At 42.3% G+C, this 26,319-nt stretch overlaps 1 protein-coding gene across 1 annotated transcript; it reads right to left on the reverse strand.

The window, feature by feature from the left end:
- Positions 1-3,535: 3,535 nt before the first annotated feature.
- On the reverse strand, positions 3,536-26,283 carry bcl2l12 (BCL2 like 12). The gene is made up of 8 exons (XM_086133695.1): positions 26,194-26,283; positions 23,662-23,827; positions 20,733-20,943; positions 14,040-14,280; positions 13,541-13,648; positions 10,994-11,070; positions 10,507-10,770; positions 3,536-7,986 (listed from the first exon to the last, which is right to left on the reverse strand). Exons 2-8 carry the CDS (start codon positions 23,823-23,825, stop codon positions 7,945-7,947), a joined length of 1,107 nt encoding a protein of 368 aa, XP_085989821.1. The 5' UTR covers positions 23,826-23,827; positions 26,194-26,283; the 3' UTR covers positions 3,536-7,944.
- Positions 26,284-26,319: the final 36 nt, after the last annotated feature.

The following is a 26,319-nucleotide window of genomic DNA, read 5'->3' on the forward strand; positions in this document are numbered from 1 at the left end:
TTTTCCAGGGACTTAATTAGTGTCCTACAACTACAGGAACTACAATAAAACCCACCAGAAATAAAAGATTAATTCATCGCTAGTTGTTTATAACAAAGAGTGTCGCTAAGATGATAAGGAGAAGTCTCTAGCTCAACTCAGAACAGAATGCGAATTGAAAAATTGCTCACACGAATGCCTACACTAAAAGGTCGGTGATTGGCTCATTTCGATGTCAATCAAACTGGCACACAGGCTCAGACAGATCATCCAATCTGATGCAGAAAAGCCTGGCGTCCGGTACCCTCCCACTGCCACCCAGTCCTCCTATTTGGGATGGAATCCTCCATGCGTGGTTAGGAGCTTTCTGGTCTTAACATCCGTGGTCTGAATCTCTTTCTTTGGCCACCTTATTATTACTGCAGGGTATGTGATCACTGGCAGGGCATAGCTGTTTATTGCCCGGGTCTTGTTCTTGCCATTGAGCTGGCTTCTTAGGACTTGCCTCACTCGCTGGAGGTATTTGGCCGTAGCCGCTTTCCTTGTTGCCAGTTCGAGGTTGCCATTGGCTTGTGGTATACCGAGGTACTTGTAGCTGTCCTCAATGTCTGCTATTATTCCTTCAGGGAGTGAGACCCCTTCAGTGCGGACAATCTTGCCTCTCTTAGTCACCATCCGACTGCATTTCTCAAGCCCGAATGACATCCTGATATCACTGCTGTAGATCCTGGTTGTGTGGGTAAGGGCCTGTATGTCCCTTTCGCTCTTAGCATACAGCTTTATGTCATCCATGTCGAGGAGGTGACTGATCGGAGCTCCATTTCTGAGGCGGTATCCATAGCCTGTCTTGGCGATTACTTGGCTTAGGGGGGTTCAGTCGTATGCCGAACAGCAGTGGGGAGAGTGCATCACCTTGGTAAATGCCACATTTGATGGACACTTGGGTAAGTGGCTTGCCATTGGCTTCAAGTGTGGTTTTCCACATCCTCATCGAGTTCGCAACGAGGGCTCTTAGGGTCTTGCTTACCTTATACAACTCCAAGCATTCAGTGATCTATGTATGTGGCATCGAGTCATAGGCTTTCTTGTAATCAATCCAGGCTGTGCACAGGTTAGTTTGTCGGGACCTGCAGTCTTGTGTGACTGTTCTGTCAACCAGGAGCTGATGTTTGGCTCCTCTGATATCTCGACCAATGCCCTTCTGTGCTTCGCTCATGTATTGATCCATGAGTCCACTTATCTTAGTTGCAATGATGCCTGACATGAGATTCCATGTTGTGCAGAGACGGGTTATTGGTCGATAGTTGGATGGATCTGCACCCTTTGAGGGATCCTTTATGATCAGGATCGTTCGCCCTTCAGTTCGCCATCCTGGGTGAGTCCCATCCTTCAGCAACTTGTTCATTTGTGCTGCTAGGCGCTCATGGAGTGCTGTGAATTTCTTTAGCCAGTAGGTGTGGACCACGGTGCTGTCCAGTTCTTCATATCTGAGACTCTTTCCTGTCTGTCTGCCACTGTTATGTGAACTGGGTTCTGTTCAGGGAGGTTGCTCTGCTCCTCTCTCAGAGTCACCAGCCATTGTGCCCTGCTGTTATGTGCGACCTCCTTCTCCCATATGCTTTCCAGTACCTTTCAGTTTCCAGTCTTGGTGGGTCTGCTCTGCTGTTAGAACCCTGCAACTGAGCGTACACTTTCGCAGGTTGTGTTGCGAACAGCCTGTTGATTCGTCTGGCCTCATTCTCTTTCGTGTACCTCCTTAGGCAACTGGACAAGGCTTGGAGCCTTTGTTTGGCAGTTTCGAGTGCTTCAGGTATGGTCATCTGGATGTACCTCTCAGAGAGGTCCCTTTTCATGACACCTCGCCGGGCCATCACACCATCTTAGCCTCCAACCGTCTTTTCCATGGTGGGTAACGTATGGCTCCCATGGTTGCTCTTATAGCCAAGCATCTCTAGGATCACTGATGCTGAAGCATAGATCAGCTCATTGGTTTCCGTAATAGTTACGGTAGGGATCGCCCTCATTGCTGCATTCACAGTTTCCATGAGACTTTTTATTGTCTCTCATCATGGTATGAGAGGTAAGATCGGGCCACCCGAGACCGAGCCCGACCCGAAATTCAGGTCGGGTCTTAAAATGTCAATCATTGGTTCGGGTTCGGGTCGGGTCGGGCTTCTCTCTCGCTGGCTTTTATTTTTTTTTTCGAGACAGTGAATAGTTTTGGCCACGAGAGACCGTGGTTTGCAAAAAAACAGAAGTCGCCTCATCACAACACGTACTGTACTAAACTCTTGCGATGACAATTCAAAGAACTCATTTCTGCCTCTGTCTATGATCCACCCATCATTATTCTTTTTTGTCTCTCTGCTTCTCTCTCTTACAGTGCCGCGCTAGATTCTTAAGGACGTACTGCTGCGGTGGTTTACGGCCCAATTTTCAACCCGTCAAAATGACGGACAGCCTTAAATTTTCCCCGTCCACTCTTAAAAAAAATCCGTCAATGATAGAAAATTGTCGGTTAATGTAACCTCTTCAGAAACAGAAATATAAAATATGTAAACGTTTATACATTCTTGTTTAACTTAGATTTCGTTCCAAAAGACAGGCTTTGTTATCAGAAATCACCCCTCCTCCTCCCGAGTCCTCACAAATAAAATATGAAATGTCAGGTTTGCTTCGGGCTCGGGCCTGCAAATCAAGTTAAGTGATCGGGCTCGGGCTTAAATACCCTCAGGCCGGTTCGGGTCGGGCTCGATTTTTTAGGACCGATCTTAGCTCTAGCGTGAAGGGTCTTGCCCAAGGGCCCACACTGGATGATGATGTAAAGGTGACAGTCGTGCCTGTGGTGGTCGGAGCACTCGGGTCAGTGAGCCCCAAACTAGATGAGTGGTTGCAACAGATCCCGGGAACAACATCGGACATCTCAGTCCAGAAATGTGCAGTGCTGGGAACAGCAAAGATACTGCGCAGAACCCTCAAGCTTCCTGGCCTCTGGTCGAGGAACCGAGCTGAATGGAGGACGGACACCACCCGAGGGGTGAAATGAGGAAATTTTTAAATTTATATATATATATATATATATGTGTGTGTGTGTGTGTGTGTGTGTATAAGTTAGGTTAGATTAGTCTATAAATAAAATACAGTAAACATAAACATGAAATATACATGTAGTACTGTATATGTTGCTCTATGTGACTCGTTGTTTTGCTAACCTTCACTGCCTCTCGCAGACCTTTTGCGGCATTTTCGCAATTTTTTTTTAATGAATATTTTTGAAAAATCCGTGATGCACTCAACCCGCAACAAGTGAATCGTGAAGTCGCAAGGGATCACTGTATATATAAATGTTGGATCATCAGACTCTTATTAAACATTGCCTTTAACCTCCTGTCAACTGTCTCCCATTGGCTTTTGTACGCACTGCCACCTTTACTTTTGTTCTCCATAACAGTCTCTCTCTTTTGTTTTGTGTATGACTCATATTTCGCTGCACTATATTAACTCGAGGAGAATATTGCAGATCTGAGCTGAAATGCAACAAAACACATTCCACATGAATCCTTCCAGTCGACAGTTTAATTTTCAGCAAGTTTTTTTTTTTTTTTTTTTACATAGTTCTTGTTTACATGCAATCAAGTGGAATTCTCTTCCCTACCCTCTATCTGCTCTAAGTTTCTACAGTGCAAAAATAGCAAGTTCATAATAAAGCTCCTCGAGCCATCAAATATTTTGGCCCTCATCTGTCAATTCTTCTTTATTGATAGACTTGCACTGACTGTCCACTCAACCAGCGCTGATGCTTGTCGCTCAATCCATTATTTTCCCTTTTACATTCTTAGATGTAGTTAGTTCTTCAGACTATAAATAAATATATGTATGTTTTATATTGCTTGAACTTTCCCCCCCTTTTGCAATATTTCAAATATAAACACAGTAAAAACCACATCCAGTATTCATTTCAGAGAACTTCCCATTTGTAGTGGACAACAGAATTTGTTGCATGTGGAAAATTCTACCCACAAACATTCAAAGTAACAACGTAACAATAAAATCCTCTGATCCCAGAGGAGCCAAACATAGACATTGAATAACTTATTTCACATATTAACATTTTCAAAACTAATCCTATACAATAGAAAAACTTTGGTGCACAGCGATGCATGATTCAAGGAAGGGTTTGATGTTCTGAAAACATCCATTGAAGCTACATAAAAAATAAAAATTAAAAAAAATTGCCTGTTTGTACAGATGGGAACAGAGTGAACCGTAAACTTTTGCTTAGCTCGCATCTTTAAACAGTCACACACTCGATGGAGGTAGTATTCAGCATTTTGCTCTTCATGAAGGTGTTACGGTTAAATAACGCAGTTGCAAATAGTTTGTGTGCATCATCAAAAGAAAACTCACTCAACACTTGATGCCCGCCCAAAAAATGTAGTTTCATTAGATCAGGGGTCGGCAACCCAAAATGTTGAAAGAGCCATATAGGACAAAAACAAGAAAAAAGCCTTCTATAAAACGTACAATGAAGGAAGCACATGCTGTATGTATGTAGCAGAGATGTGTTCCTCGAGCCGGTCCTTGGCCTCGAGGACCGGCTCGAGGACCGAGGGGCGGTCCTTGGTCCTTGGCCTCGGATTGCCGGTCCTCGGACACAATGAGGGATTAGAGCCTCGAATCCTTTGCATAAGGACCGCAATAATCACGAAGGGATCTAATAAATTCCATCGAAGGAAACCCATTTTGATAGATTAACTCTGGCGCTTCAAGAGGGGCGGGTCTGCCACTGACAGGTAACAGTTAGCGCTACGTATAAAGAGCGGCATCACAGTTAGTTTCAATCACGGTTTGTTGCGTTCGCGATCGGCAGTTTAAATAGCGTGTAAAGCCTTTCTGTAACAGTGGTGTCTTTTATTTAGTTATTTTTGCACAGTCGTCACGTTTGTGCGGTGGCACTAGAATGTTTGTTTGAACCAAGTAATTTGCGTTACAGCTGGAGTCAATAATGTCGGCAGTTCACTTTCGGGTTTGGCCGTTGGGATTTGGAGTCCTTTTGCTCGATTCCAGTTATGTTTGCTGAATGCTTTCTCATGTTTGGAATAATGAATATTGATAATACATAGTTTAAAATCATGGTTGATTTAATTATTTATTATTATTATTGTGAAGTTGAAGGTATTAATTAATGTAGAATTAGTGGTAGTGGTAATAATAGTAGTACTCAGAGAATGGTTAGAGATTCAGCCATCTCGTTACCTCTGCGTCCCGCGTCCTAGACGCATAATTTTCCCACGGGACGCACAGTTCCAAACAATGTGCGTTTTTAGGACGCAAGGAAATTTCTCAGGCAAAACAAACAAACAAACAAACTACGGCAAGCCTGAGGATTTCACAGTAACAATCGTTACCGGTAGCGTGTCGGTACCGAAAAATTATAATTATAAAAGTCACTGCACTTGAGTTGACTGTGTGATCCACGCGATTTCACTGCGCCTGTATGTGTGTTTGTGATGTGGTGTGGTGTGTGAGTGTGTTTCTTCTAATTTACTTTCGTTTTGTTTTGTTTTCAGTGTTGGGGGGTGGGACACAACAGATGACGTTATGTGCGCATGCGGGTTGTTATTTTAGTCCGCAAACTGAGGAATCGCGCGGATGAAAGTTTGAGATGGCGGCGAAAAAAACTCACCAAGGTCTACTAATTACGATGTTTAAGAAATGGGAATGCTTGTCTGATTTTTCGTATGAATCGTCCAAAGGGCGTATCACTAAACTCACCTGTGACGTATGCACAGAACGCGAGAGCGAAATACGACGCGAGGCACGATTACGAGGCAAATTGGTCATTAGATTTGTAGGCTAATCGTTATGAAAAATATTATGAAACAGTATTGGTTATTCTATAATTTACTGGTTGTAGCATGGTAACTTTATGAATAAAACATTCGTCACAAGGTGTAGTAATGCTAATGTTAACTGTTGGTAGAACTAATGATGACGTGTGTTAAATTCTTTTGTCAAATTTATCGTAGATTGCACATGCATCGTCTTGGGAAGAGGACGTCAAGCCACATCAATACTTACCTGTATTAATGAGTACCAGTCAATTAATCTTTGCAGTGTGATATTGGAAAAAATACTCTGATGATGCCTCATGAGTACACCAGTTTTTGATCCATTTATTTTTTGGAATAAACCTGGAGTACACAGCTGCTGATGTAATGTTCATTGTAGTTTTCAAACATTGACCCTTGAAACATTATACTTTTGAGTTTTGGAATTCTTGATTATCAATATCAGTCAAAATAGAAAAATGGGTTCCCAGGATGAACGTTTACGGAACCCAACATTTGTTACCGTGGTTTCCCATTGGGTAATCCGACGGAACCGAAAAACGGTTACCATGAATTTCCGAAATCCTCAGGCCTGCTCCTGAATTATTTAAATTTTTGCAGCATTTGTTTATCATTGTATGTATATGTTGTTGTTTGTGTTTTTATCATATGCAATTGAATAAGTAGACGCTTTCAGAATTCGAAATTTGGGACTCTCTCAGTCCATAATGGCACTCATACTTTTCTGATCAGCGAGTCCCTGGGACTCGCTGCCGGTAAACTGTAAAATTATCACTGAGAGATTACTATCTACTGCACTAAAACATTAATTCATAAATGTATACCATGTGATTTTTTTTCTCAATATAAATAACACGTACCCTTACTGTTCTACTCTTTGAATAAAAACACTTCATTCAAGCGTTAGGGAGTGCAAAGGGTTATGATGGAGGGGTGTTGCAAATCATGAAGACCTGCCAAGTTGTATGATAGCATTGTTTTATACATGTCCTCGACTAGGCCTCAGTTTCAAAATCAGTCCTTGGTCCTTGGCCTTGGCCTTGGAGGCAAGTCCTTGGTCCTTGGCCTTGGCCTCGGAAAATTTCTCAAGTCTTTGGCCTTGGCCTTGCCCCGGAAAATTTTCCAAGTCCTTGGCCTTGGCCTCGGGTTGCCGGTCCTTGGACACAACACTGGTATGTAGGAGACTGGACTGTCTCAGAATTGTTTATGTTATTCATTCCTTTGTTGTGTGTTCACAAACACCCCCATAGAATTTATTTTGTGATTTCCTCTCTTGATTTTTCATTTTGGCGCATTTTTTTCACTTTTCTTAGTGTCAGTGAAGTCATCATGAATTTCCGTTTTTCAGTGCCTGTCTTTGAACGCCTCTCGAGTTGAGCGAGAAGACAGAAGGCACGGAGTCGAACGCAGACGTGACTGTGTTTGTCGAGACTGTTAAAAGCATAAATAAAGTGTACAAAAAAACAACATCACAGCTCTCCGTTTTCGGAGCCGCAACATGTATCTACTGTATATCTATTTGAGCTATATTAGCCTACTATCAAAATCTTTTTCCATTTTCAAACATTTTTTATAAAGCCCCAGGGAGCCACTAGATGTCGCTAAAGAGCCGCATGCGGCTCTGGAGCCGCGCGTTGCCGACCACCGCATTAGACCCTGTAACTTATTTCACTTTTCCTTTCCAGGTTCCAGAACGGCCTTTGAATTTAAACAGTCATTCACTGTCGGTTGTCAGCAGGAACATATGTAATACCATCCATCCATTTTCAACACCGCTTATCCTGAAGAGCGTCGCGGGAATTGCTGGAGCCTATCCCAGCTGACTTTGGAGGAAAGACGGAATAACCCCTGAACTGGTTGTCAGTCAGCCACAGGGCACAGGTTGGGACGAACAACCATACACTCCGTCACTGAGCGAAAACCGATCCTACACTCCCCGCACATAAGTCAGGTGAGTGTACCAACACACCATCAGCGACTTATGTAATTACATAATTCCTCAAACATTTTCAGTCTCATTCAACAATAAAACCAAGTTGTAAAGAAAAAAGCAATAACTTAGATAAGATAAAACGATGCAATGAGACTTCTTCAAGACACTCCACACTTCTCTTCAGTCGTATTCCACAGGATCCTTCATATCTACCACACTCTCCTGAGGATGAAACAAAAAATATAAAATGTTAGTAAAACTCAAACCACAGGCATTATGCTACACCAGGGGTGGCCAACTAGTCAGAGACGAAGAGCCAATTTTTTTACTGTGTTACTGCAAAGAGCCACATCATACCCTTCCTTGCGCGCGCGCGGGCGCACGCACGCACGCACGCACGCACACACACACACACACACACACATACACTTTTTTTGGCCAAAGATCGACTTTTGAAGCGACGAACTTCCCACCGAACGACCCGATCGCCCACGTGCAAGCACACACACACACACACACACACACACACACACACACACACACACACACACACACACACACACACACACACACACACACACACACACTATGTCAATCAAGTAACGGGATTGATGATAGGCTGACGTAGTACGTTCTGTGTATTTACCGCCTTCATTTGAATGGCATCACCACTGCCGTGGTGTTTTCGACACTTGTCGTGTGAAAGCCCTGGAGCCGCATTGAAGCCAAAGAGCTGCATGCAGCTCGCGAGCCGCGGGTTGGCCACCCATGTGCTACATGATTATATAAAAACCAATGAGGATGGCACATTGTGTACGCGTCCGCTACACCCATTGACAAAATTGTAGAAAGAAATGTTCCTTGAAATAACTTGAAACCAAAATAAGCAATAATAAATTTTAAAAATGGACTGGAAATTGACAACTGAAAATCAGGCATTGCTTGATTTTTGTGTTCACACAGTTCAAAAGTTTAAAAAGTGTCAACAGGTACTGGAAGGAACTATGGGTTTATTTGCCAAAGTGTCTGCAATATCGGACCTTTTATGCTGGCTTCCTGTTACACTCAAGTCTTATTTTGAAAGAATGCGGAAAGGGATAACAGCTGATTAGACGGTGATTTGATAGTATATATATCGAAACGATTCAAAGGAGGTCATACGGATTGCAGATGAAAATAAATTAACAGTTTAAAGATACAGTGGTACCTCTACTTACGAAATTAATTGGTTCTGGAAGGAAATTTTCTTAACAAGAAAATTTTGTAAGTAGAGACGAGTTCTCCATGTAAATGCCCTAATCCGTTACGAGCCACCACAAAAATTCAGACAGAAATGTTTAAAATAAAAATGCATCAAAATCTGTAACAAATACGTGTTCCAATTAGATTATTGCACAATAAATGAGAGTTGTGCATATTGTAAAAAAACAAAGAAAAAATAAATAAAAATGATTGTCATTTAACTTTTAATTGCGTCCTCATCGGTTTTTGCCCTCTTTAGTTCATGTTTTCTCTCAGAAGTGGTTTTTGCCTGACGTTTTATCAAGAACTGATCCAAGGACATTTGCTTTTGTTGGCTTTAGACAATGTCCAAGCCAAACATCATCTTAGTGAGCGATCGCCCGACGGTGAACACTTTTTCTGGGTTTCACATTTACGTAAAACTATCAGAACGCCTCATGGTCCAAGGGGCGAATGACGAGGACGTTGCATAGATGCATATCTATCTATCTACACACATAGACACATTCAGTAGGGGTCCCTCTTAGACAATGGGATGCGAGGAAGATGTTCGGTAATAGCCAACGGCAAAGCAGCTATAATTATGTTGTGTTCAGGAAACTTGGAGCTTCGAGTAGCAGGCCCCTTTCGTATCTTCAAATTTCTTTAATAAAATCAGGCAATATTTTCTTGAGGCGTTTCGTAACTTGAAAATTTCGTATGAAGAAACGTTCATAAGTAGAGGTCCCACAGTACTTTGCCTAGTTGGAAGTGGCAACAAGGTGAATATTTTGGTTTATTTGTCTCTTGATTTATGTTTGTGATAAGAATATATGTTTAATTCATCTTTACATGTGAGTAGATAAGCGCTACTCATGGCGTCATGTTTGTCTTATTTTCTAACTCTTACGGTGTAAGAGGTTTATATGACACCTAAAGGAATTAAAAGGAAACTTCCTACCACCACTGTTGCTTGATTATTTAAACTGACGCATCAGATACTCAGGGATGGCAATGGCTAGTGATGAAAAAAGCGGAAAGGGACGTGGCCTGGACGGGGCAACCAATCACAACAAGTAAGACATCATACACGTCCAATCGCAGGGCTGTTTACAATCGGAAGATGGAAAGACTGATCGGGAGAGCTCGTGAAAACTCGACGATAAGGTACCTGACCCCCCTAAAATTTTCTCAACGGATTTAGAGGATTCACAAAAATGATCGATTTAAGAAATAAAAGGGCAGATTTCCGCGTATCTGCGGAAAATTGACATCCCTGGATACTGTGGCACACACGTGACTTCTCTAGTCTGCATGTTTCAGGTCCTTTTGCAGATGTTCAATAGGATTTACTGTAGATTAGGGCTCTTCAAAAAAGTCCAGTGTTTTTTTTTGTTTGTTTTTTTGGAATCACGTTTTTTTCCCCCTTGCAATTTGCAGGAGGGCTCGGCCCCCATCCCTCTGGGATTTACTGTACTGGCTTTTAAATGGAATATATCAGAAGACGGAACAATCACTCACCCATCCCCCTTGGCTCTTTAACCAGTGGGCGAACGTCTCCATGTAGCACTCTGCGTACCCTTGCATGCGATGCACACCAGTAGCCGTCACTATCCGCCTCGACACCTCCATGGTGACGGCCATGCGGCGTAACGTTGGGCTCGCAGTCGGCAGGAGGAGTGGGACTTGCGATATCTGAGTGCTGCTGACAGTGTCAAGAAGCCTGACATAAGACGTGTATGATAGGCGAGACAAACTGGAGCGCAGAAATGGGTCCATTTCGATCTGTGCAAGACCAGAGAAACAATTCATTGATCCCGAAGAAAATCCTTGCAGATCACATTTGAACAGGTCAGAATGATGAGAAGAGATGGACGCCCGAATCACATGAGAAACTCATGCCCTGATGGCAAATGAATGGTGAATTATGTGGTGTAGAAATACAAAACATGAAGCTTTATTGGTCCTAAAATGAACATTACATTATTACGTTACAATTTTTACCTACCTTATTGTTGATAGAATCTGCCTCGGCAGACAGCACTTGAATAAGCTGCTGCACCACTTGCTCTTTGTCATCCGTAACTTTAGGAAAAAGGGAATTCTTTTGTCATCAGGCAGCCATGTACAGAGCCAATCCAAAATTATCCATACACTGCTAATGTACCACACAATCAACACAAGTACAGTACATAGTAAAAGGTCCACATTCAGATTTGGCACTCGACGATGCAGCTTTTCTGAGGGAGTTATAGACCTCTTCATAATCTTTCTCATTGTTTTCTTTACAATCTCCTGAGACGGCGCTGTCCTTTGCTTCCTCCGGTCCGTGTTAAGTGTAGCACACACTATGTAACCAAACAGCACAGTGACTATTTGTCAGCCTTCTAATAGACCGACTGACTGATTATAAGTTTGAAGACACTGTGGTGCTAGTTAAAGCAGAGGTCCTAAACCCCCAGGCCAAATTTTTATTTTTCGAAAATACCACAGTTTTCATGCCGGTCATATCATATTATTTTGTTGTATTTATCCGGCCTTTAAAGGCTGGTCCCTGAAAATACTGTCTGATATTAAACCGGTCTGGGAGGCTAAAAAGGTTGGGGACCCGTGTTAAAGGATACATCTTGGTTCAACATGTCCCTATTGCAGTGCTACTCAATTATTTTCTGTTATGACTCTCCGAGGAAAACGTTTTATGTTTGTGATAAGAATATATGTTTAATTCATCTTTACATGTGAGTAGATAAGCGCTACTCATGGCGTCATGTTTGTCTTATTTTCTAACTCTTACGATGTAAGAGGTTTATATGGCACCTAAAGGAATTAAAAGGAAACTTCCTACCACCACTATAGCTTGATTATTTAAACTGACGCATCAGATACTCAGATACTCAATTATTTTCTGTTATGACTCTCCGAGGAAAACGAAAACCTTTCGCGCCCCTCCAACTCTCCACCGCGACTTTAAATAGTATCGTTTGTCGAAAAAAAAATTATGTACACTTATTCAACACTGTATCCTTATGAACGTTAAAGAAAATGAAAAAAAAATTAAGAAATGTAGACCACTTCCAACAAAGAATAACTAACGTTTATTTTTATCCATCTATTCATTTTCCGAACCGCTTATAGCAGGGGTGTCAAACTCATTTCACATTGTGGGGCACATACCGCCTCGGTAGATGTCAAGTGGGCCGGACAATTAAAATTAATCTTTAAATTTAATGAACATACCTTTTACATTTGATAAAATGACTTGACTCTCTGTTTCAATTGGCTGTCTAAATCTGCTGATAGGTCCGAAATCTTCTCATCTATAGTATTCCTCATCAGGCTAATATTCGCTAAAGCTTGTCACTTCTCAGGACATAAAAGTTCAGCCGCCTTCATCATGCATCGTTTAACAAAGTCAGCGTTGGAATGCGGCTTTGATGCTACTGCTATTTCGCTAGCAATTAGGTAGCTGGCTTTTACTGCTGTGTTGGGTCTGTCTCAGTGACAGACTGAGATTGCTTTTGTCTTCTTCTCTGATAAAAACAATGTTGTCTTCTACTCTGATCAAAACAGTGTTCCCCTAGCGGATAATCCATGAATTGCAGCTTATTAAAAATACTCATTGCGTCTCTTTAATGCATTTTTCACTCTTAAATTATCCTGCGGGCCTCATCAAACCTTGTTGGGGGGGGGGGCGGTTCCAGCCCGCTGGCCGTATGTTTGACACCCCTGCCTTATTGTCTGTAACAAAAGATTTAAAGGAAATCTGTTTGTCTGAAATTCAAATCAAAATTGAATTTTTCGTTTATGTGCAAACATTTTTGACTGGCTCATTGAACTATATGACACTGACAAATACAATGTAATAAAATCAAGAAATTTTAAATACAAAAATTGCTCAACATCATTAACTCAATTTCCAATACACTAAAATGTAAAAAATACAATTTATGCTGATTAGGTTTTTTTTCAAACCCATGTCCTCTGCACTGTAAGGCTGATGTGCTAGCCAGTGATCCACCATACTGTCTAGTTAATTTTCCTTCAATTTTTATTTAGTATTTATAACTTTTGTCAAAGCCAAGATATTTCGTGACTGCTGTGGCTTTTTATTTCATTAACAGAGGGGTACCAAAGATTTTGTCCACGTGGATTGTAATTTGCACGCGCTGTCCTGGTCTTCCTTGCACTTTGCCCCACATCGTCTTTTCAACTGATACATCACACATTCAAATTACGGCCAAAGATTAAAATACACATTCAGAATATTTAGCTTGCTTTATCAATTGCTCTGCCTTGGTCAAATGACATCGAAGGTCAAGTTTTTGCAACACCCGGAAGTATGTGTGAAGTCTACAAGATGTCTCTGACACAGTCATGGTTAACAAGTAAGCAACCAGAAGCAATAAGGTGACGAAGGCAATAAATGTAATTTACATAGTGGTGCGGTAGAATGTGGGGCAAGCCTGAGGAACAGGTTTTGACTTTCCACTTGATTGTAATGAGTTGGGTATTTCCTTGTGGGGTTTGTATGTATATGAGTGTACAGGTGTATTACCTGAGGGAGCCTGCGGTGGAGTGGGGCTCGGCCTCTTTGTACTGGCAGACCTCTGGGCAATTTTTTCCAACTTCTCTGCCACTTCATGATAGAACGCAGGAGGGTGATCTACATGCCCGGGAAACAACAACACAAGGGTTACGCTCGTGTCAAGCCTGCGACAAGTCGTTTTACAGACACCCTGGTGGAACTGGAGGAGTTCAACTTGCTAATGTATCTCCTGCAACTGTTCATCGTATTTAAATATGGCTGAAGCGCATTTGTTCCTTTTTCAATTGAACCTGGAGCTATAATGTGTTTGACCGAAACCTTGGGCAAGAAAATACTGCGAAAATAAAAGTGAAAACTTTTTTTTAATATATTACAAGATCGGACTGTCGATAGCAACAACTCAAAAGGCAGGAGGTTGGTACCACATTGCAGTGGTGCCAACCTCTTCATATTATTGTGGTTCACAAAGCTGGTTTGTTTAATTCCGGTTTGTAATTGAGAAGCTTACTTGGAGAAACAAGGCTTGGTTCTGGCTCAGTGGTTTTGTCAAATGGCAATGTGGAAGGCCTCTGAGGTTGAGATCCAGGTTCCTCTTTCTTCTTCTCCCTCTCTTTCTCCAAGCTTTCCTTACTCTTAAGCTTGAAAATTTTGGAAATGCTCTTTTTGATCTTCTTTTTGTACAATTTCTTGCTCTGTTTCCTGTCACTGTCATCCTCTTCAGATGTCGAGGAAGGAGACAAAAGATCTTCCTGCGCGAAAAAGGTTTTTTGGTCAACATTTAGGGTGCAAGAATGCTGATGGATACATTTCATGAGAATGAACACAAGGATCACAATATTTTGTTTTCATTGTAGCCCCCACAATCTCTTAGGGAAATTACATGAAATTTAACACTTCTTTCAAAGTTTTTTTCAGACAACAACAACAAATGAATCATATTCTTTGACATGACAATTGACTAAGTACTGTATAGGTTAGATTGTGAGTGTGAATGGTTGTTTGTCTCTGTCTGCCCTGCGATTGGCTGGCAACCAGTTCAGGGTTGAACCTCCCTGCTACCCGAAGATGGCTGGGATAGGCTCCAGCACGCCTGCGACCCTTGTGAGGATAAAGCAGTTCAGATACTGGATGGATGGATGGAATCTCTCACTGCCTTCCATAGCTTCTCAATAGGGTTTGGGTAAGGGGATGATGGTGGCCGCATCATAACTACTTTTTTTCCCCGTGGCAGTTAAAGTTTCAAGGAATTTTTATGCAGTGTAAATTGCCATTTTCTTGGTTTACTGGCGAGCATGTATGCCTCACAGTGCAGTGGTGCAGGGTTTGATTCAGGCTCCGGCCTGGCTATGTGGAGTTTCCATGTTCTCCCCGTGCCTTCGTGGGTTTTCTCCAGGTACTCCGGTTTCCTCCCACATTCCAAAAACATGCACAGCAGGCAAATGGAACATTCCAAATTGTCAATAAATGTGATTGCGAGCGCGGATGTTTGTTCGTCTCTGTGTGCCCTGCGATTGGATGGCAACCGGTTCAGGGTGTCCCCCGCCTACTGCCCGAAGACAGCTGGGATAGGCTGGAGCACGCCCGCGACCCTCGTGAGGATAAGAAGATTAGAAAATGGATAGATGGATGGATTGCCATTTCCTTTTTTCCCCCCCAGGCATAATAACGATGCTTTATAATGTGGCACACCCTGGACAATTTTACTTTAATTAGATTCACGTAAGAAAACCAGTTATCTGCTCTGAGATTTGTACCAGTCATCTAACAAGAGAAGAAAATAAGATTTGACCACACCTCCCCATGGAAACAAAAACGTGTTTATTGAACTTAAATCCTGAATACATAATTTGAAACACATTGTATGATAAAATATTACTGAATTGTAGATATACTGTACATTATTTGATTTTTTTATTTATTCCAAACATTAGATCAATTGTAAATGTGTGTTTGGTTCCGAATTAGGGCAAATTAAATCGATATTGAGCTGTAGTAGATTCAAGTTTTTAAACTGCAAAATCTGAAATACGAAAACAACAGCAACAAAAAAAAAACCTCACCTTAATTTTGGTGGACCAGTAAAATAATTTGTCTTTTTTTTTAAAATATACATCTTGATACTGTATAAATTATACATGTGTGTGTGTGTGTATATATATATATTAGAGCTGTCAGTTTAGCGTGTTTTTATTGGCATGAATTTAAATACATTTTAACGGGATTAAATTTTTTCTCACGAGATTAACGCTGCACACGTCACAGCGGATGTTACGTTGCTCTATAAATAAACCAGAAACAAAACAACAAGCTGCACAGGTCCACTCACGTTTGTTTTGCCAGCCACGGCAGCGCGAGACACCAAAAACGGATACTTTAAGAGTTTATGAATGGAAAGTTTACTTTTAAAAAGTTGCCAGATTGTTCCACTGACAAGACCAAATTTACCTGTACCATACAGGTATACGATGTATGCCACTGACGCGATTGTTACTTGTTTGAAACTATTTTGTGTGGAAGGTTACAGTGTTCCGTGTCCATATAAATAGAGCGGGTTTGAGCTTCTTTGTGTTCGTCTGACAGTGACAGTGCGCTGAGGAGGTAACATGACAACGAAGGTTCAGCGGTGCAGTGGTAGCGTCCTAGCGAAAATAAAACGTCTCCAGTGTTGTCATCGAACCAAGTGTAGTCATCCGAAATGATGTCTACACAAAACCGTAGAGAGACTTCCGCGCAAGAAGGACTAACAGAATCAACATAGCCTGACTGCTGTGTTCAAAGCAAACTTGAGAAAAACGAAGTATGCAACCATGGTTTAAATCCACTAGAGGCTGAGTACTAGTTTACCTTAGATATGCACTTTATAATGTTATATTGCTCTGTTTTGATTCCATAAAAAAGCTGTTAAAGCAGCTGTTGTGTGACAAAATATTTTTTCACTGTTGTTGATGGACAGTAATATTGTGTGAGAGATTATGTGTGAATAACTGCTCCAAGTGAAAAATGTTCATGTAAAATTGAAAATTGAAATTGTTATTTCAGTAAATATTTGCATTTTGCACAGAGAAAACTGATTCATGATTCCATGTTGATGAGAGCATTAAAATGGGGAAAAATAGAACAAAAAAACTATAAAAGGAAATTCGGAAACAATAAAAAATGTGTGCGTAATCACGATTAATTTTTTAGTTCATTTGAGTTAATTATGACAGTTGCATTTTTAATTAGATTAAATATTTTAATCGTTTGACAGCTCTATATATATAAATCTTCGTCTCACCCCTCGGGTGGTGTCCGTCCCTCATTCAGCTCGGCTCCTCTACCAGAGGCCAGGAAGCTTGAGGGTTCTGCGCAGTATCCTTGCTGTTCCAAGCACTGCACATTTCTGGACTGAGATGTCCGATGTTGTTCCCGGGATCTGTTGCAACCACTCATCTAGTTTGGGGGTCACTGTCCCGAGTACTCCGACCACCACAGGCACGACTGTCACCTTTACTTTCCAGGCGTTCTCCAGCTCCTCTCTGAGCCCTTGGTATTTCTCGAGATTCTCGTGTTCCTTCTTTCTGATGTTTCCATCACTTGGGACCGCTACCTCCACTACAACGGCTTTCCTCTGATTTTTTCTATGATCACGATATCTGGTTGGTTCGCCATTACCAACTTGTCAGTCTGGATCTGGAAGTCCCAGAGGATCTTCGCTCTGTCATTCTCCACCACCTTCGGAGGTGTTTCCCATTTTGACCTTGGGGTTTCCAGTCCATACTCTCAAGCCACTGATAGAACTTCTTGAGATCAGCCACTTCAGTTATGGTCCGGTGGTACATTCCGTGTCGGGGCTTGTCCTCCCATGATGGTTCCTCTTCCAGCGCCTCATCCTCTGTTTCCCATTGTCTGAGACATTCTCTAAGTACGTCATCCGTTGGAGCCTTCTCTTTGATGTATTCATGGAGCTTGGATGTTTCATCCTGGACAGTGGCTCTCACACTCCCTAGTACCCGGCGTCCTTCCTTTCGGCTTACGTACAGTCTCAGGGTGCTGGATTTGGGATGGAACCCTCCGTGCATGGTTAGGAGTTTTCGGGTTTTAACGTCCGTGGTCTGAATCTCTTCCTTTGGCCACCTTATTATTCCTGCAGGGTATCTGATCACTGGCAGGGCATAGCTGTTTATTGCCCGGGTCTTATTCTGGCCATTGAGCTGGCTTCTTTGGACTTGCCTCACTCGCTGGAGGTATTTGGCCGTAGCCGCTTTCCTTGTTGCCAGTTCGAGGTTGCCATTGGCTTGTGGTACACCGAGGTACTTGTAGCTGTCCTCAATGTCTGCTATTGTTCCTTCAGGGAGTGAGACCCCTTCAGTGCGGACTACCTTACCTCTCTTAGTCACCATCCGACTACATTTCTCAAGCCCGAATGACATCCCAATGTCGCTGCTGTAGATCCTGGTTGTGTGGATCAGGGAGTCTATGTCCCTTTCGCTCAGCATACAGCTTTATGTCATTCATGTAGTGGAGGTGACTGATCGTAGCTCCATTTCTGAGGCGGTATCCATAGCCTGTCTTGGTGATTACTTGGCTTAGGGGGGTCAGTCCTATGCAGACAGCAGTGGGGAGAGTGCATCACCTTGGTATATGCCACATTTGATGGACACTTGGGTAAGTGGCTTGCCATTGGCTTCAAGTGTGGTTTCCACATCCTCATCGAGTTCACAACGAAGGCTCTTAGGGTCCTGTTCACCTGATACAACTCCAAGCATTCAGTGATGTATGTGGCATCGAGTCATAGGCTTTCTTGTAATCAATCCAGGCTGTTGGTATGTCGGGACCTGCAGTTTTGTGCGACTGTTCTGTCAACCAGGAGCTGATGTTTGCCTCCTCTGGTATCTCTACTGGCTGGTAAGCCCTTCTGTGCTTCGCTCATGTATTGATCCATGTGTCCACTTATCTTAGCCGCAATGATGCCTGACATGAGCTTCCATGTTGTGGAGAGACAGGTTATTGGCCGATAGTTGGAGTTTGAGATCCCTCAAAGGGTGCAGTCCCATACCGCACCCTTTGAGGGATACTTCATGATCAGGATTGTTCGCCCTTCGGTTAGCCATCCTGGGTGAGTCCCATCCCTCAGCAGCTGGTTCATTTGTGCTGCTCGGCGCTCATGGAGTGCTGTGAGTTTCTTTAGCCAGTAGGTGTGGACCATGTCCGGGCCTGGTGCTGTCCAGTTCTTCATATCTGAGACTCTTTCCTGTATGTCTGCCACTGTTATGGTAACTGGGTTCTGTTCAGGAGGTTGCTGTGCTCCTCTCTCAGGGTTACCATTGTGCACTGCTGTTATGTGCAACCTCCTTCTCCCATATGCCTTTCCAGTACCTTTCAGTTTCCAGTCTTGGTGGGTCAGCTCTGTTGTTAGGACCCTGCCACTGAGCGTACACTTTCGCAGGTTGTGTTGCGAACAGCCTGTTTATTCGTCTGGCCTCATTCTCTTTCGTGTACCGCTTTAGGCTGCTGGACAAGGCTTGGAGCCTTTGTTTGGCAGTTTCGAGTGCTTCAGGTATGGTCATCTGGATGTACCTCTCGGGTATCGGCCTTTTCATCACACCTCTCTGGGCCTCCGTCAATTGACTCACATCTTTCCGAGCCGCCTTGATCTTAGCCTCCAACCGTCTTTTCCATGGTGGGTAACGTATCTCATGGCTTCCATGGTTGCTCTTATAGCCAAGCATCTCTAGGATCACTGATGCTGAAGCGTATATCAGCTCATTGGTTTCCGTGATCGTTACGGTAGGGATCGCCCTCAGTGCTGCATTCACACTTTCCATGAGGCTTTCAGGTGGTACTTCACATAGCCGTTGTAATCAGTCTCGGTTGCCCAGCTTTCATTCTCACCATGATTTTAGCTTTCAGGTCAGTTGCTGCCTCACTCAGCATTTCATTCATTGGGGCTGGCCTCCCAATCTCATCATCTGCATTCATTGGGGCTTGCCTCCCAACCTCTGGTATGACCTCCTCCTCTGATCTGGCAGCCTGGGGCCCTTCACCATGGAACCTGCGTTGTACCTCATCAATCTCAAGTTGTGACAGCAGTTGCCGTTTGTGGATGTTGGAACACTGAGCTACTAGTTGTTTGGTGGTCAACCGTGACTGTGGGTTTCGAAGTAACCATTTAGCCCACATTCTCTGCATGTAACCCCTCTGACTAGGGTTGCTTGAGTCATAGCATTCCAACAGAGCCATGTTATCGCATCTCGCCCATCTCCGCTTTGTTCCAGTAGCCCATTTTTCATCAAGGTGCTCTGGTTCCCCAGCACCTGACGCAGACCTTGTTTGGCCGAGCGACGTCTCAGCTGGCATGTCATTCGTTTTATAGTCTCTCATCATTGTATGAGGTAGGTACGTGAAGGATCTTGCCCAAGGACCCACACTGGATGGTGTTCTGTGCTCATTCTTTTGCCTATATATATATATATATATATATATATATATATACACACACACACACAGACACACACAGACACACGGTTATATAGTGTGTGTGTATAAATTATACGTTAAAAAGTACATTTTAATACATATTTAGCCATGTACACACAGACAATTGCTTCCTCAAAAGATGAAGTGACAAAGTCACAGATTTGTTTTCAATCTGGTTGTCATTTTATGACTTCCTGTCTTTCGTTTCTGCCAAACTTGTTTGGTAAAATTTTGTAAAGTTGTTGACATGAATGCTTAAAAGAATGCTACTTTTTAGTAAATTAATAATTGACTGAAGTAGACTGATAAGCTGTCTTTCATATTATTTCATGGCTCATCTGCCTTTTAGCATAAACTTAACCTATCAAACCAAAATATGTCTGTAACATCCATCCATCCATTTTCTGACAAAACATGTATTATGAATGTGATATTGTTTATTGTAATGCATATTTATTTATTGCTTGTGCTTGTTAAAAACTACATGGGAAGAGGACCTTTAAAAATAATCGTAAAGGAAATATTTATTATATATTATATTAAAAATATTGTGGGGGAGGGGAAATGTTAAATGACTTTTTCAAAATCAGTCAGCCCCATTCCGAACTACTGTAATGCCGTAAACGGATACTGTTACTCAATGTGGCAATCCCACATAGGAGAAACCCAAAGAGCAGATTTTTATTGCTGCAATTTGTTTGCACATCAACTGACATTTGGAGACTTGAGATAATTTGCTTACCTCCGATAGCTCTTTGATGTTTGGTGGTATGGGCTTGCTGTCCTTTTCAAGAGAACCTTTCCCATCTTTTGCAGAGGTGAGCACAGTATTGCGCCGAGGCAGCTGCTTAAGGAAGTCCTTAAACCCCTTCTTCTTCTCGTCTCCTGAGCATTGATCTTCTGCTTGAGAATCCCATCCGTCTTTTACTTTTGGTTCTGGATTGACGATAGCACTGTGAACGAAGTAACAGCGTGAACAATAATGAACAACAGGGCTGTGATGGCACAGTCCACAAAAGCTTCCCATCATTTTGATGCATAGTACAAAACTCCATGCCCATGTATTGTGTAACTAACTACATTCTCACCGAAGGCCAGACTTCCCTCACCGGGCCAAGGTGAAAAAATGTCATGTCTCCAATTTGTGGTTGTTTAATTGCATATTTGTTCATTAATAGCAGGCTACAAATTATGACTACTGGTAGACCAGGGGTGCCCAAACTTTTTGGACCGAAGATCGACTTTTCGTTCAACCAACCTCCACACGCACACACACACACACACACACACACACACACACACACACACACACACACACACACACACACACACACACACACACACACACACGCGCGCATGATGAGAAGCCAAACACGGAAGCAAGCAATGCACTTTTGCAGCCTATTGACTTTCGTAGCTCACACGTACCGTTTTAAAGTGCTTCCCTCAGCCCTCTAGATTCCTATACTTTGCCCATCTCCTTGGTGAATTGTACACGAAGCAAACTCTGAATGAGAATAATGACAATCAAAGATATAGTGCAACAGCTCTGATCACAAGCTGCAATTGCAGACTGCTGAGCGCAAACAACTTCCGCTGATGTAGGTCACGTGCCACCGTAGGTTAAAGATTTACCTGCTTTATTTTAGTTCATTTTTAAAATATTTTTTGGGGGAAATGAGACTGATAGGATGATTAGGGTGCAGTGTACATTAACACAAAAAATATATGACCAACATGTACAAAGACACACATGTTTTGTTTTTTCTCCTCTACACCTTTCGGATCTAATTGGGACAAGTCCTAGATCTACCGGTCGATCAGGATCGACGTAATGGGCACCCCTGTGGTAGACAAAAAAACCACAAAAAAAACGATTAAATCGCAATCTTTTAGAGAAAAAAATCATATAAGATAAGAAAACCTTTATTAGTCTCGCAATGGAGAAATTCCTAATTCACAGCAGCAAAATTATGAAAGGAAGAAGTAGAACAAAATATAGGAGCTGCTGGAAATTTTGACGTCAAAATAACAAAAATAACACAACACAACACATAGGACACAGACAGTCGTGCAATCTTCACCACTTTTCTGCATACACTTTGTTGTCTGAAGCAGTTATAGATGAAAGAGGAGAGGATCAAAGTGTCCTTTCACCAGTGGATCAGAAACGTCTAATCCAACACCTAATAATATGATGTAATTACAAATTTATACATAACATAATTTTCACTCCTCTCCGTGAATCACACAGCTTTGCGGGTACCGCCATATTGATGTGTCGTCATTTCATATCATATGATTTGATCCCGCATCTGTTTGAAATTTTTGGCATCTTAATTTACTAAATAGCAGACAGGCCCATCTGTGATTTTGTAATCTACCTTCCACAATTACAATTCCTAAGACTAAAGGCCGGTAACTCTTCCATACACAATAGTACCAGCAACAGAGCAAGGCAAGCATTTTCTGTTTTCATTTTTGTTTGGTGCATGCACAAAGCTAGGCCTTTCTGGTTTACCGTTCTTCAGAGAACTTCAAACACCTAATAAAATTACTATCTAGATCAGGGGTCACCAACCTTTTTGAGAGTGAGAGCTACTTCATGTATACTGATTGTGAGAAGGGCTACCAAATTGATACACGTCTGAAATAACATCTGTACAAATTACATTTTAATAATATTCAAATGTGTTATTTTTAATACTTAATGATTTATGTAAATTTTCAGGCTCTGATCATCTTAAAGATGTCTCACAATTCTGCCAGTGTTTGCATTTTTAAATCATAATTTCTACTCACAAATCACAATCCTAGGACTGGCGGGCTATTGGTGTGGTCCTCACGGGCTACCTGGTGCCCACAGGCACAACGTTGGTGACCCCTGATCTAGATGATACTTTGACAAATGTACCCTCATGTCATGATTCTGTTTGTGACCAACAGGTGGCACTGTAGGGCTCCCCCTGCAGCTGCACACCTGTTGTTCGTTATGTAATTAGTAATATAAAAGGGCTCCCGCCCGACCACTCATGGTCAGGTCATTGTTTGTGGCTGTTTGTTGGCTGCCGTCATGTTTGTTTCAGTCAGTCATTGTTAAGTTTTATCTTCAGTCATGTGTTTTGTTTGATACTTTGGACTTTGTTTTGGATTTTCTGAGTTTTAATACAATCTTTCAAGTACACCCTGCTCCTTCCTTCTGCCTGCTTTTTGGGGCCCACCACCACCTTGCATATGTGACACCTCACATTTGTATGTCGAAGGAAGGGCCACTAATACATTACTTATGAAGCTGGAGGATGGAATAAAGCCTCCAGTTAAATGAGTGTGACAACATATTACGTCTATTTTATTTGTACTTGCGCACCTTTTAAGACACCAGACTAAGAGAAGCAAGTTAGTAACCAAATGCAGCGGTCAGTCTACCCCGCCCCGGATTGCGGCCCTGAGTTCTTGCTCCTGACAGAGAAGGTCAAGAAACATAAAATAGGGCGGAGCGGATAGTACAACACTACAAACAAAAATCATCTTTTCAAGGGCAATTTTATGGCGGCACAATATCCACAGAAATGTGTTATACTATCTTCTCGTAGTATTTTGTCACAAATGATGACACAAAGGAACAACACCAACCCTTGTACTATTGTAACATTGAGTGACAAGTAAATTACCTGTACTTGTTGTCATCCTTGTAAGCACCTCCTATTCTGCCCGGCCGCTCCAGAAATGGGACAGACAGTGTTCGATGGAGGAAAGCTTGGAGAACAAGACGGCTCTCAGCTTTAATCTCAAGCAGAGAGATGGAGGTCACGGAGGAAGAGCGATTCATAGACATAGCTAATATGAAGTAAGACAGAAAAGTGAATTAGAAAATGTATATTCCTTCTGTGTTACTTGAATGAGAGGTACAAGGCAGAAGATTTTGGGGTCAAAGTACACCTCTGAATTTGTACAAAAACTGCATATTTCTGACATGCATAAAACTTGCAAGGCAATGGAAAAAAATTAAACCTGAATGTGAAAAATGTGTTTGTGTGTATGTAGGTGTTTCACTTAATTGGAATGATAATTATTTTTTATTAATAACAAATAATCTCTCTTTGTCCATCTTTGTATTCCCGTAAAGTACAGTGGCAGGCAATAACAGCTAAATCCTCTTCCAATAGATTGTAGAGCAGGGGTCACCAACGTAGTGCCAGCGGGCACCAGGTAGCCCGTGAGGACCACACCAATAGCCCGCCCGTGCTAGGATTGTGATTTGCTTGTCGAAAGTATGATTTAAAAATGCAAACAGTGGCTGTATTTTGAGACATCTTTAAGATGATCAGAGCCTGAAAATTAAAATCATTAAGTATGAAAAATAACACATTCTAATATTATTAAACGTAATTTGTACAAATGTTATTTCAGACGTGTATCAATTTGGTAGCCCTTCACACAATCAGGACACATGTAGTAGCTGTCACTCTCAAAAAGGTTGGTGACCCCTGTTGTAGAGGATACTATTAGCCTGTGTATCCACCTTCCATCCATCCATCCATTTTCCGAACCGCTTGATCCTCACTAGGGTCGCGGGGGGTGCTGGAGCCTATCCCAGCCGTCTCTGGGCAGTAGGCGGGGGACACCCTGAATCAGTTGCCAGCCAATCGCAGGGCACACAGAGACGAACAACCAACCACGCTCACACTCACACCTAGGGACAATTTAGAGCGTCCAATCAGCCTGCCATGCATGTTTTTGGAATGTGGGAGGAAACCGGAGCACCCGGAGAAAACCCACGCAGGCCCGGGGAGAACATGCAAACTCCACACAGGGAGGCCGGAGCTGGAATTGAACCCGGTACCTCTGCACTGTGAAGCCGACGTGCTTGTGTATCCACCTGTTAACTTTCATTAAACAGAATACGGTGGTACTGTACCTTGATTTATAAGTGCCCGAAATTCTACATTTTTAAAGTGACAAGTCTTTTCTTTCTTAAAAACGTCATGAAAAAATTGTGGTATTCTTTGGGGGACTGAAACAGATTAATTGCCGTTTGAATATATTTCAATGGGGACTATGACTTTAACATAGGCTACGGTATGAGTGAATTTAGTAACAAGCCTAGTCACTGAAGGAATTTTTCTTGCAAGACAAGGTACCACTGTAATAACTTTGTATCCAACTAAACTGGGTCGGATTTCACACCAAGTAAGGAACATCCATCCATCCAGACATTTTCGATCCCGCTTATTCTCACAGGCGTACTGGAGCCTATCCCAGCTGTCTTCCAGCAGTAGGCGGGATACACCCTTACCTGGTTGCCAGTGAGTACATTCAGAATAGATCATCTTAACTGCACGAGATATAGTCCTCCTTTGGGAAACATTTTTATGTGGTGGTGTGTGCCATGAGATTTTTCAAATGTAAAATATGTGATATGTCTTCTTAATTTTTGAGAAAAACTGGCCTAAAGGAAACTCTTGGGGATTCCCACAATGCATCACCCCACCCTTTCATTCTCGTTCTCTCCGTTTGTTTGGTTGATATCTGTGTTACCAACGAGTCTCTTAACTGTCGCTGTCTTGTCTGTCGGTATTTTTGCTCTCTCCTGTAAAATGCCTCTCTATGAGTAGCGCACATACACCGTATATTATTCAACTTAATCAAAATCAAATAACCACGTTGAATGCTCGGCGCCACAACACTATTCCGACCATGGCGCGACTGAAAAACACAGTGACGTCACTGTAAACTTTTATGTATTTTTTTTCCAACTTTACTGTGAGCACTTGTTGTACACTTTTCACAACTATCGCTTTGTCTCCGTACCCCTCCGTCTGGCAACTTGAGACAACTCAATGACTTTTATCAAATGTAATAAACGACAATGTAACATTTTAATATGCCGGTTTCGGTCGAGCGCGGTCTCGCGAGAAAAGTTCCCGGAGGGAACCGATGTGACGCCCCCAAGTAAAACGAAATCAAAGTTTACCATCGTTAAATTGTACAATGACTAAATGATTTAAAAATCATCCCAACGCTGGATATAACTACCTTTCAGTCTGAATGGAAATACAACCTCTCACCGTACACGGCGCGCATTTTACCATACAAACTACCTGGGTGACATTTTAAAGTCGACACAGAATTTACTAAACGTCTCTGTAACTGTTAAAGTGATGGGCAGAATAAACATGCGTCAGACGTGTGAGTATTCGTACCTTCGTGAGTCGGTGTTCCCGAATCGTGGTAGAGATTTGAGGGGTCAATACTCGCCACTTAACAGTGCTTACAGTTTTGATAGTAGTGTACGCCGAACCGCGAGGGGCGGGGCCTGGAGTGAAGCG

This window comes from Hippocampus guttulatus, chromosome 16 (assembly GCF_054856545.1).
Source record: "Hippocampus guttulatus isolate MCC_2025c chromosome 16, RoL_Hgut_1.0, whole genome shotgun sequence".
NCBI lineage: Eukaryota > Metazoa > Chordata > Actinopteri > Syngnathiformes > Syngnathidae > Hippocampus > Hippocampus guttulatus.

Excerpts from the sequence above, each read along its gene's own strand:
- bcl2l12 (XM_086133695.1), bottom strand. The coding sequence starts at position 23,825 with ATGTCTATGAATCGCTCTTCCTCCGTGACCTCCATCTCTCTGCTTGAG. Across the intron at positions 11,071-13,540 it reads TCCACCGCAGGCTCCCTCAG|TTACGGATGACAAAGAGCAA; the intron begins GTAATACACCTG and ends TTTTTCCTAAAG. Across the intron at positions 7,987-10,506 it reads TAAAGAGCCAAGGGGGATGG|GAGAGTGTGGTAGATATGAA; the intron begins GTGAGTGATTGT and ends TTTCATCCTCAG.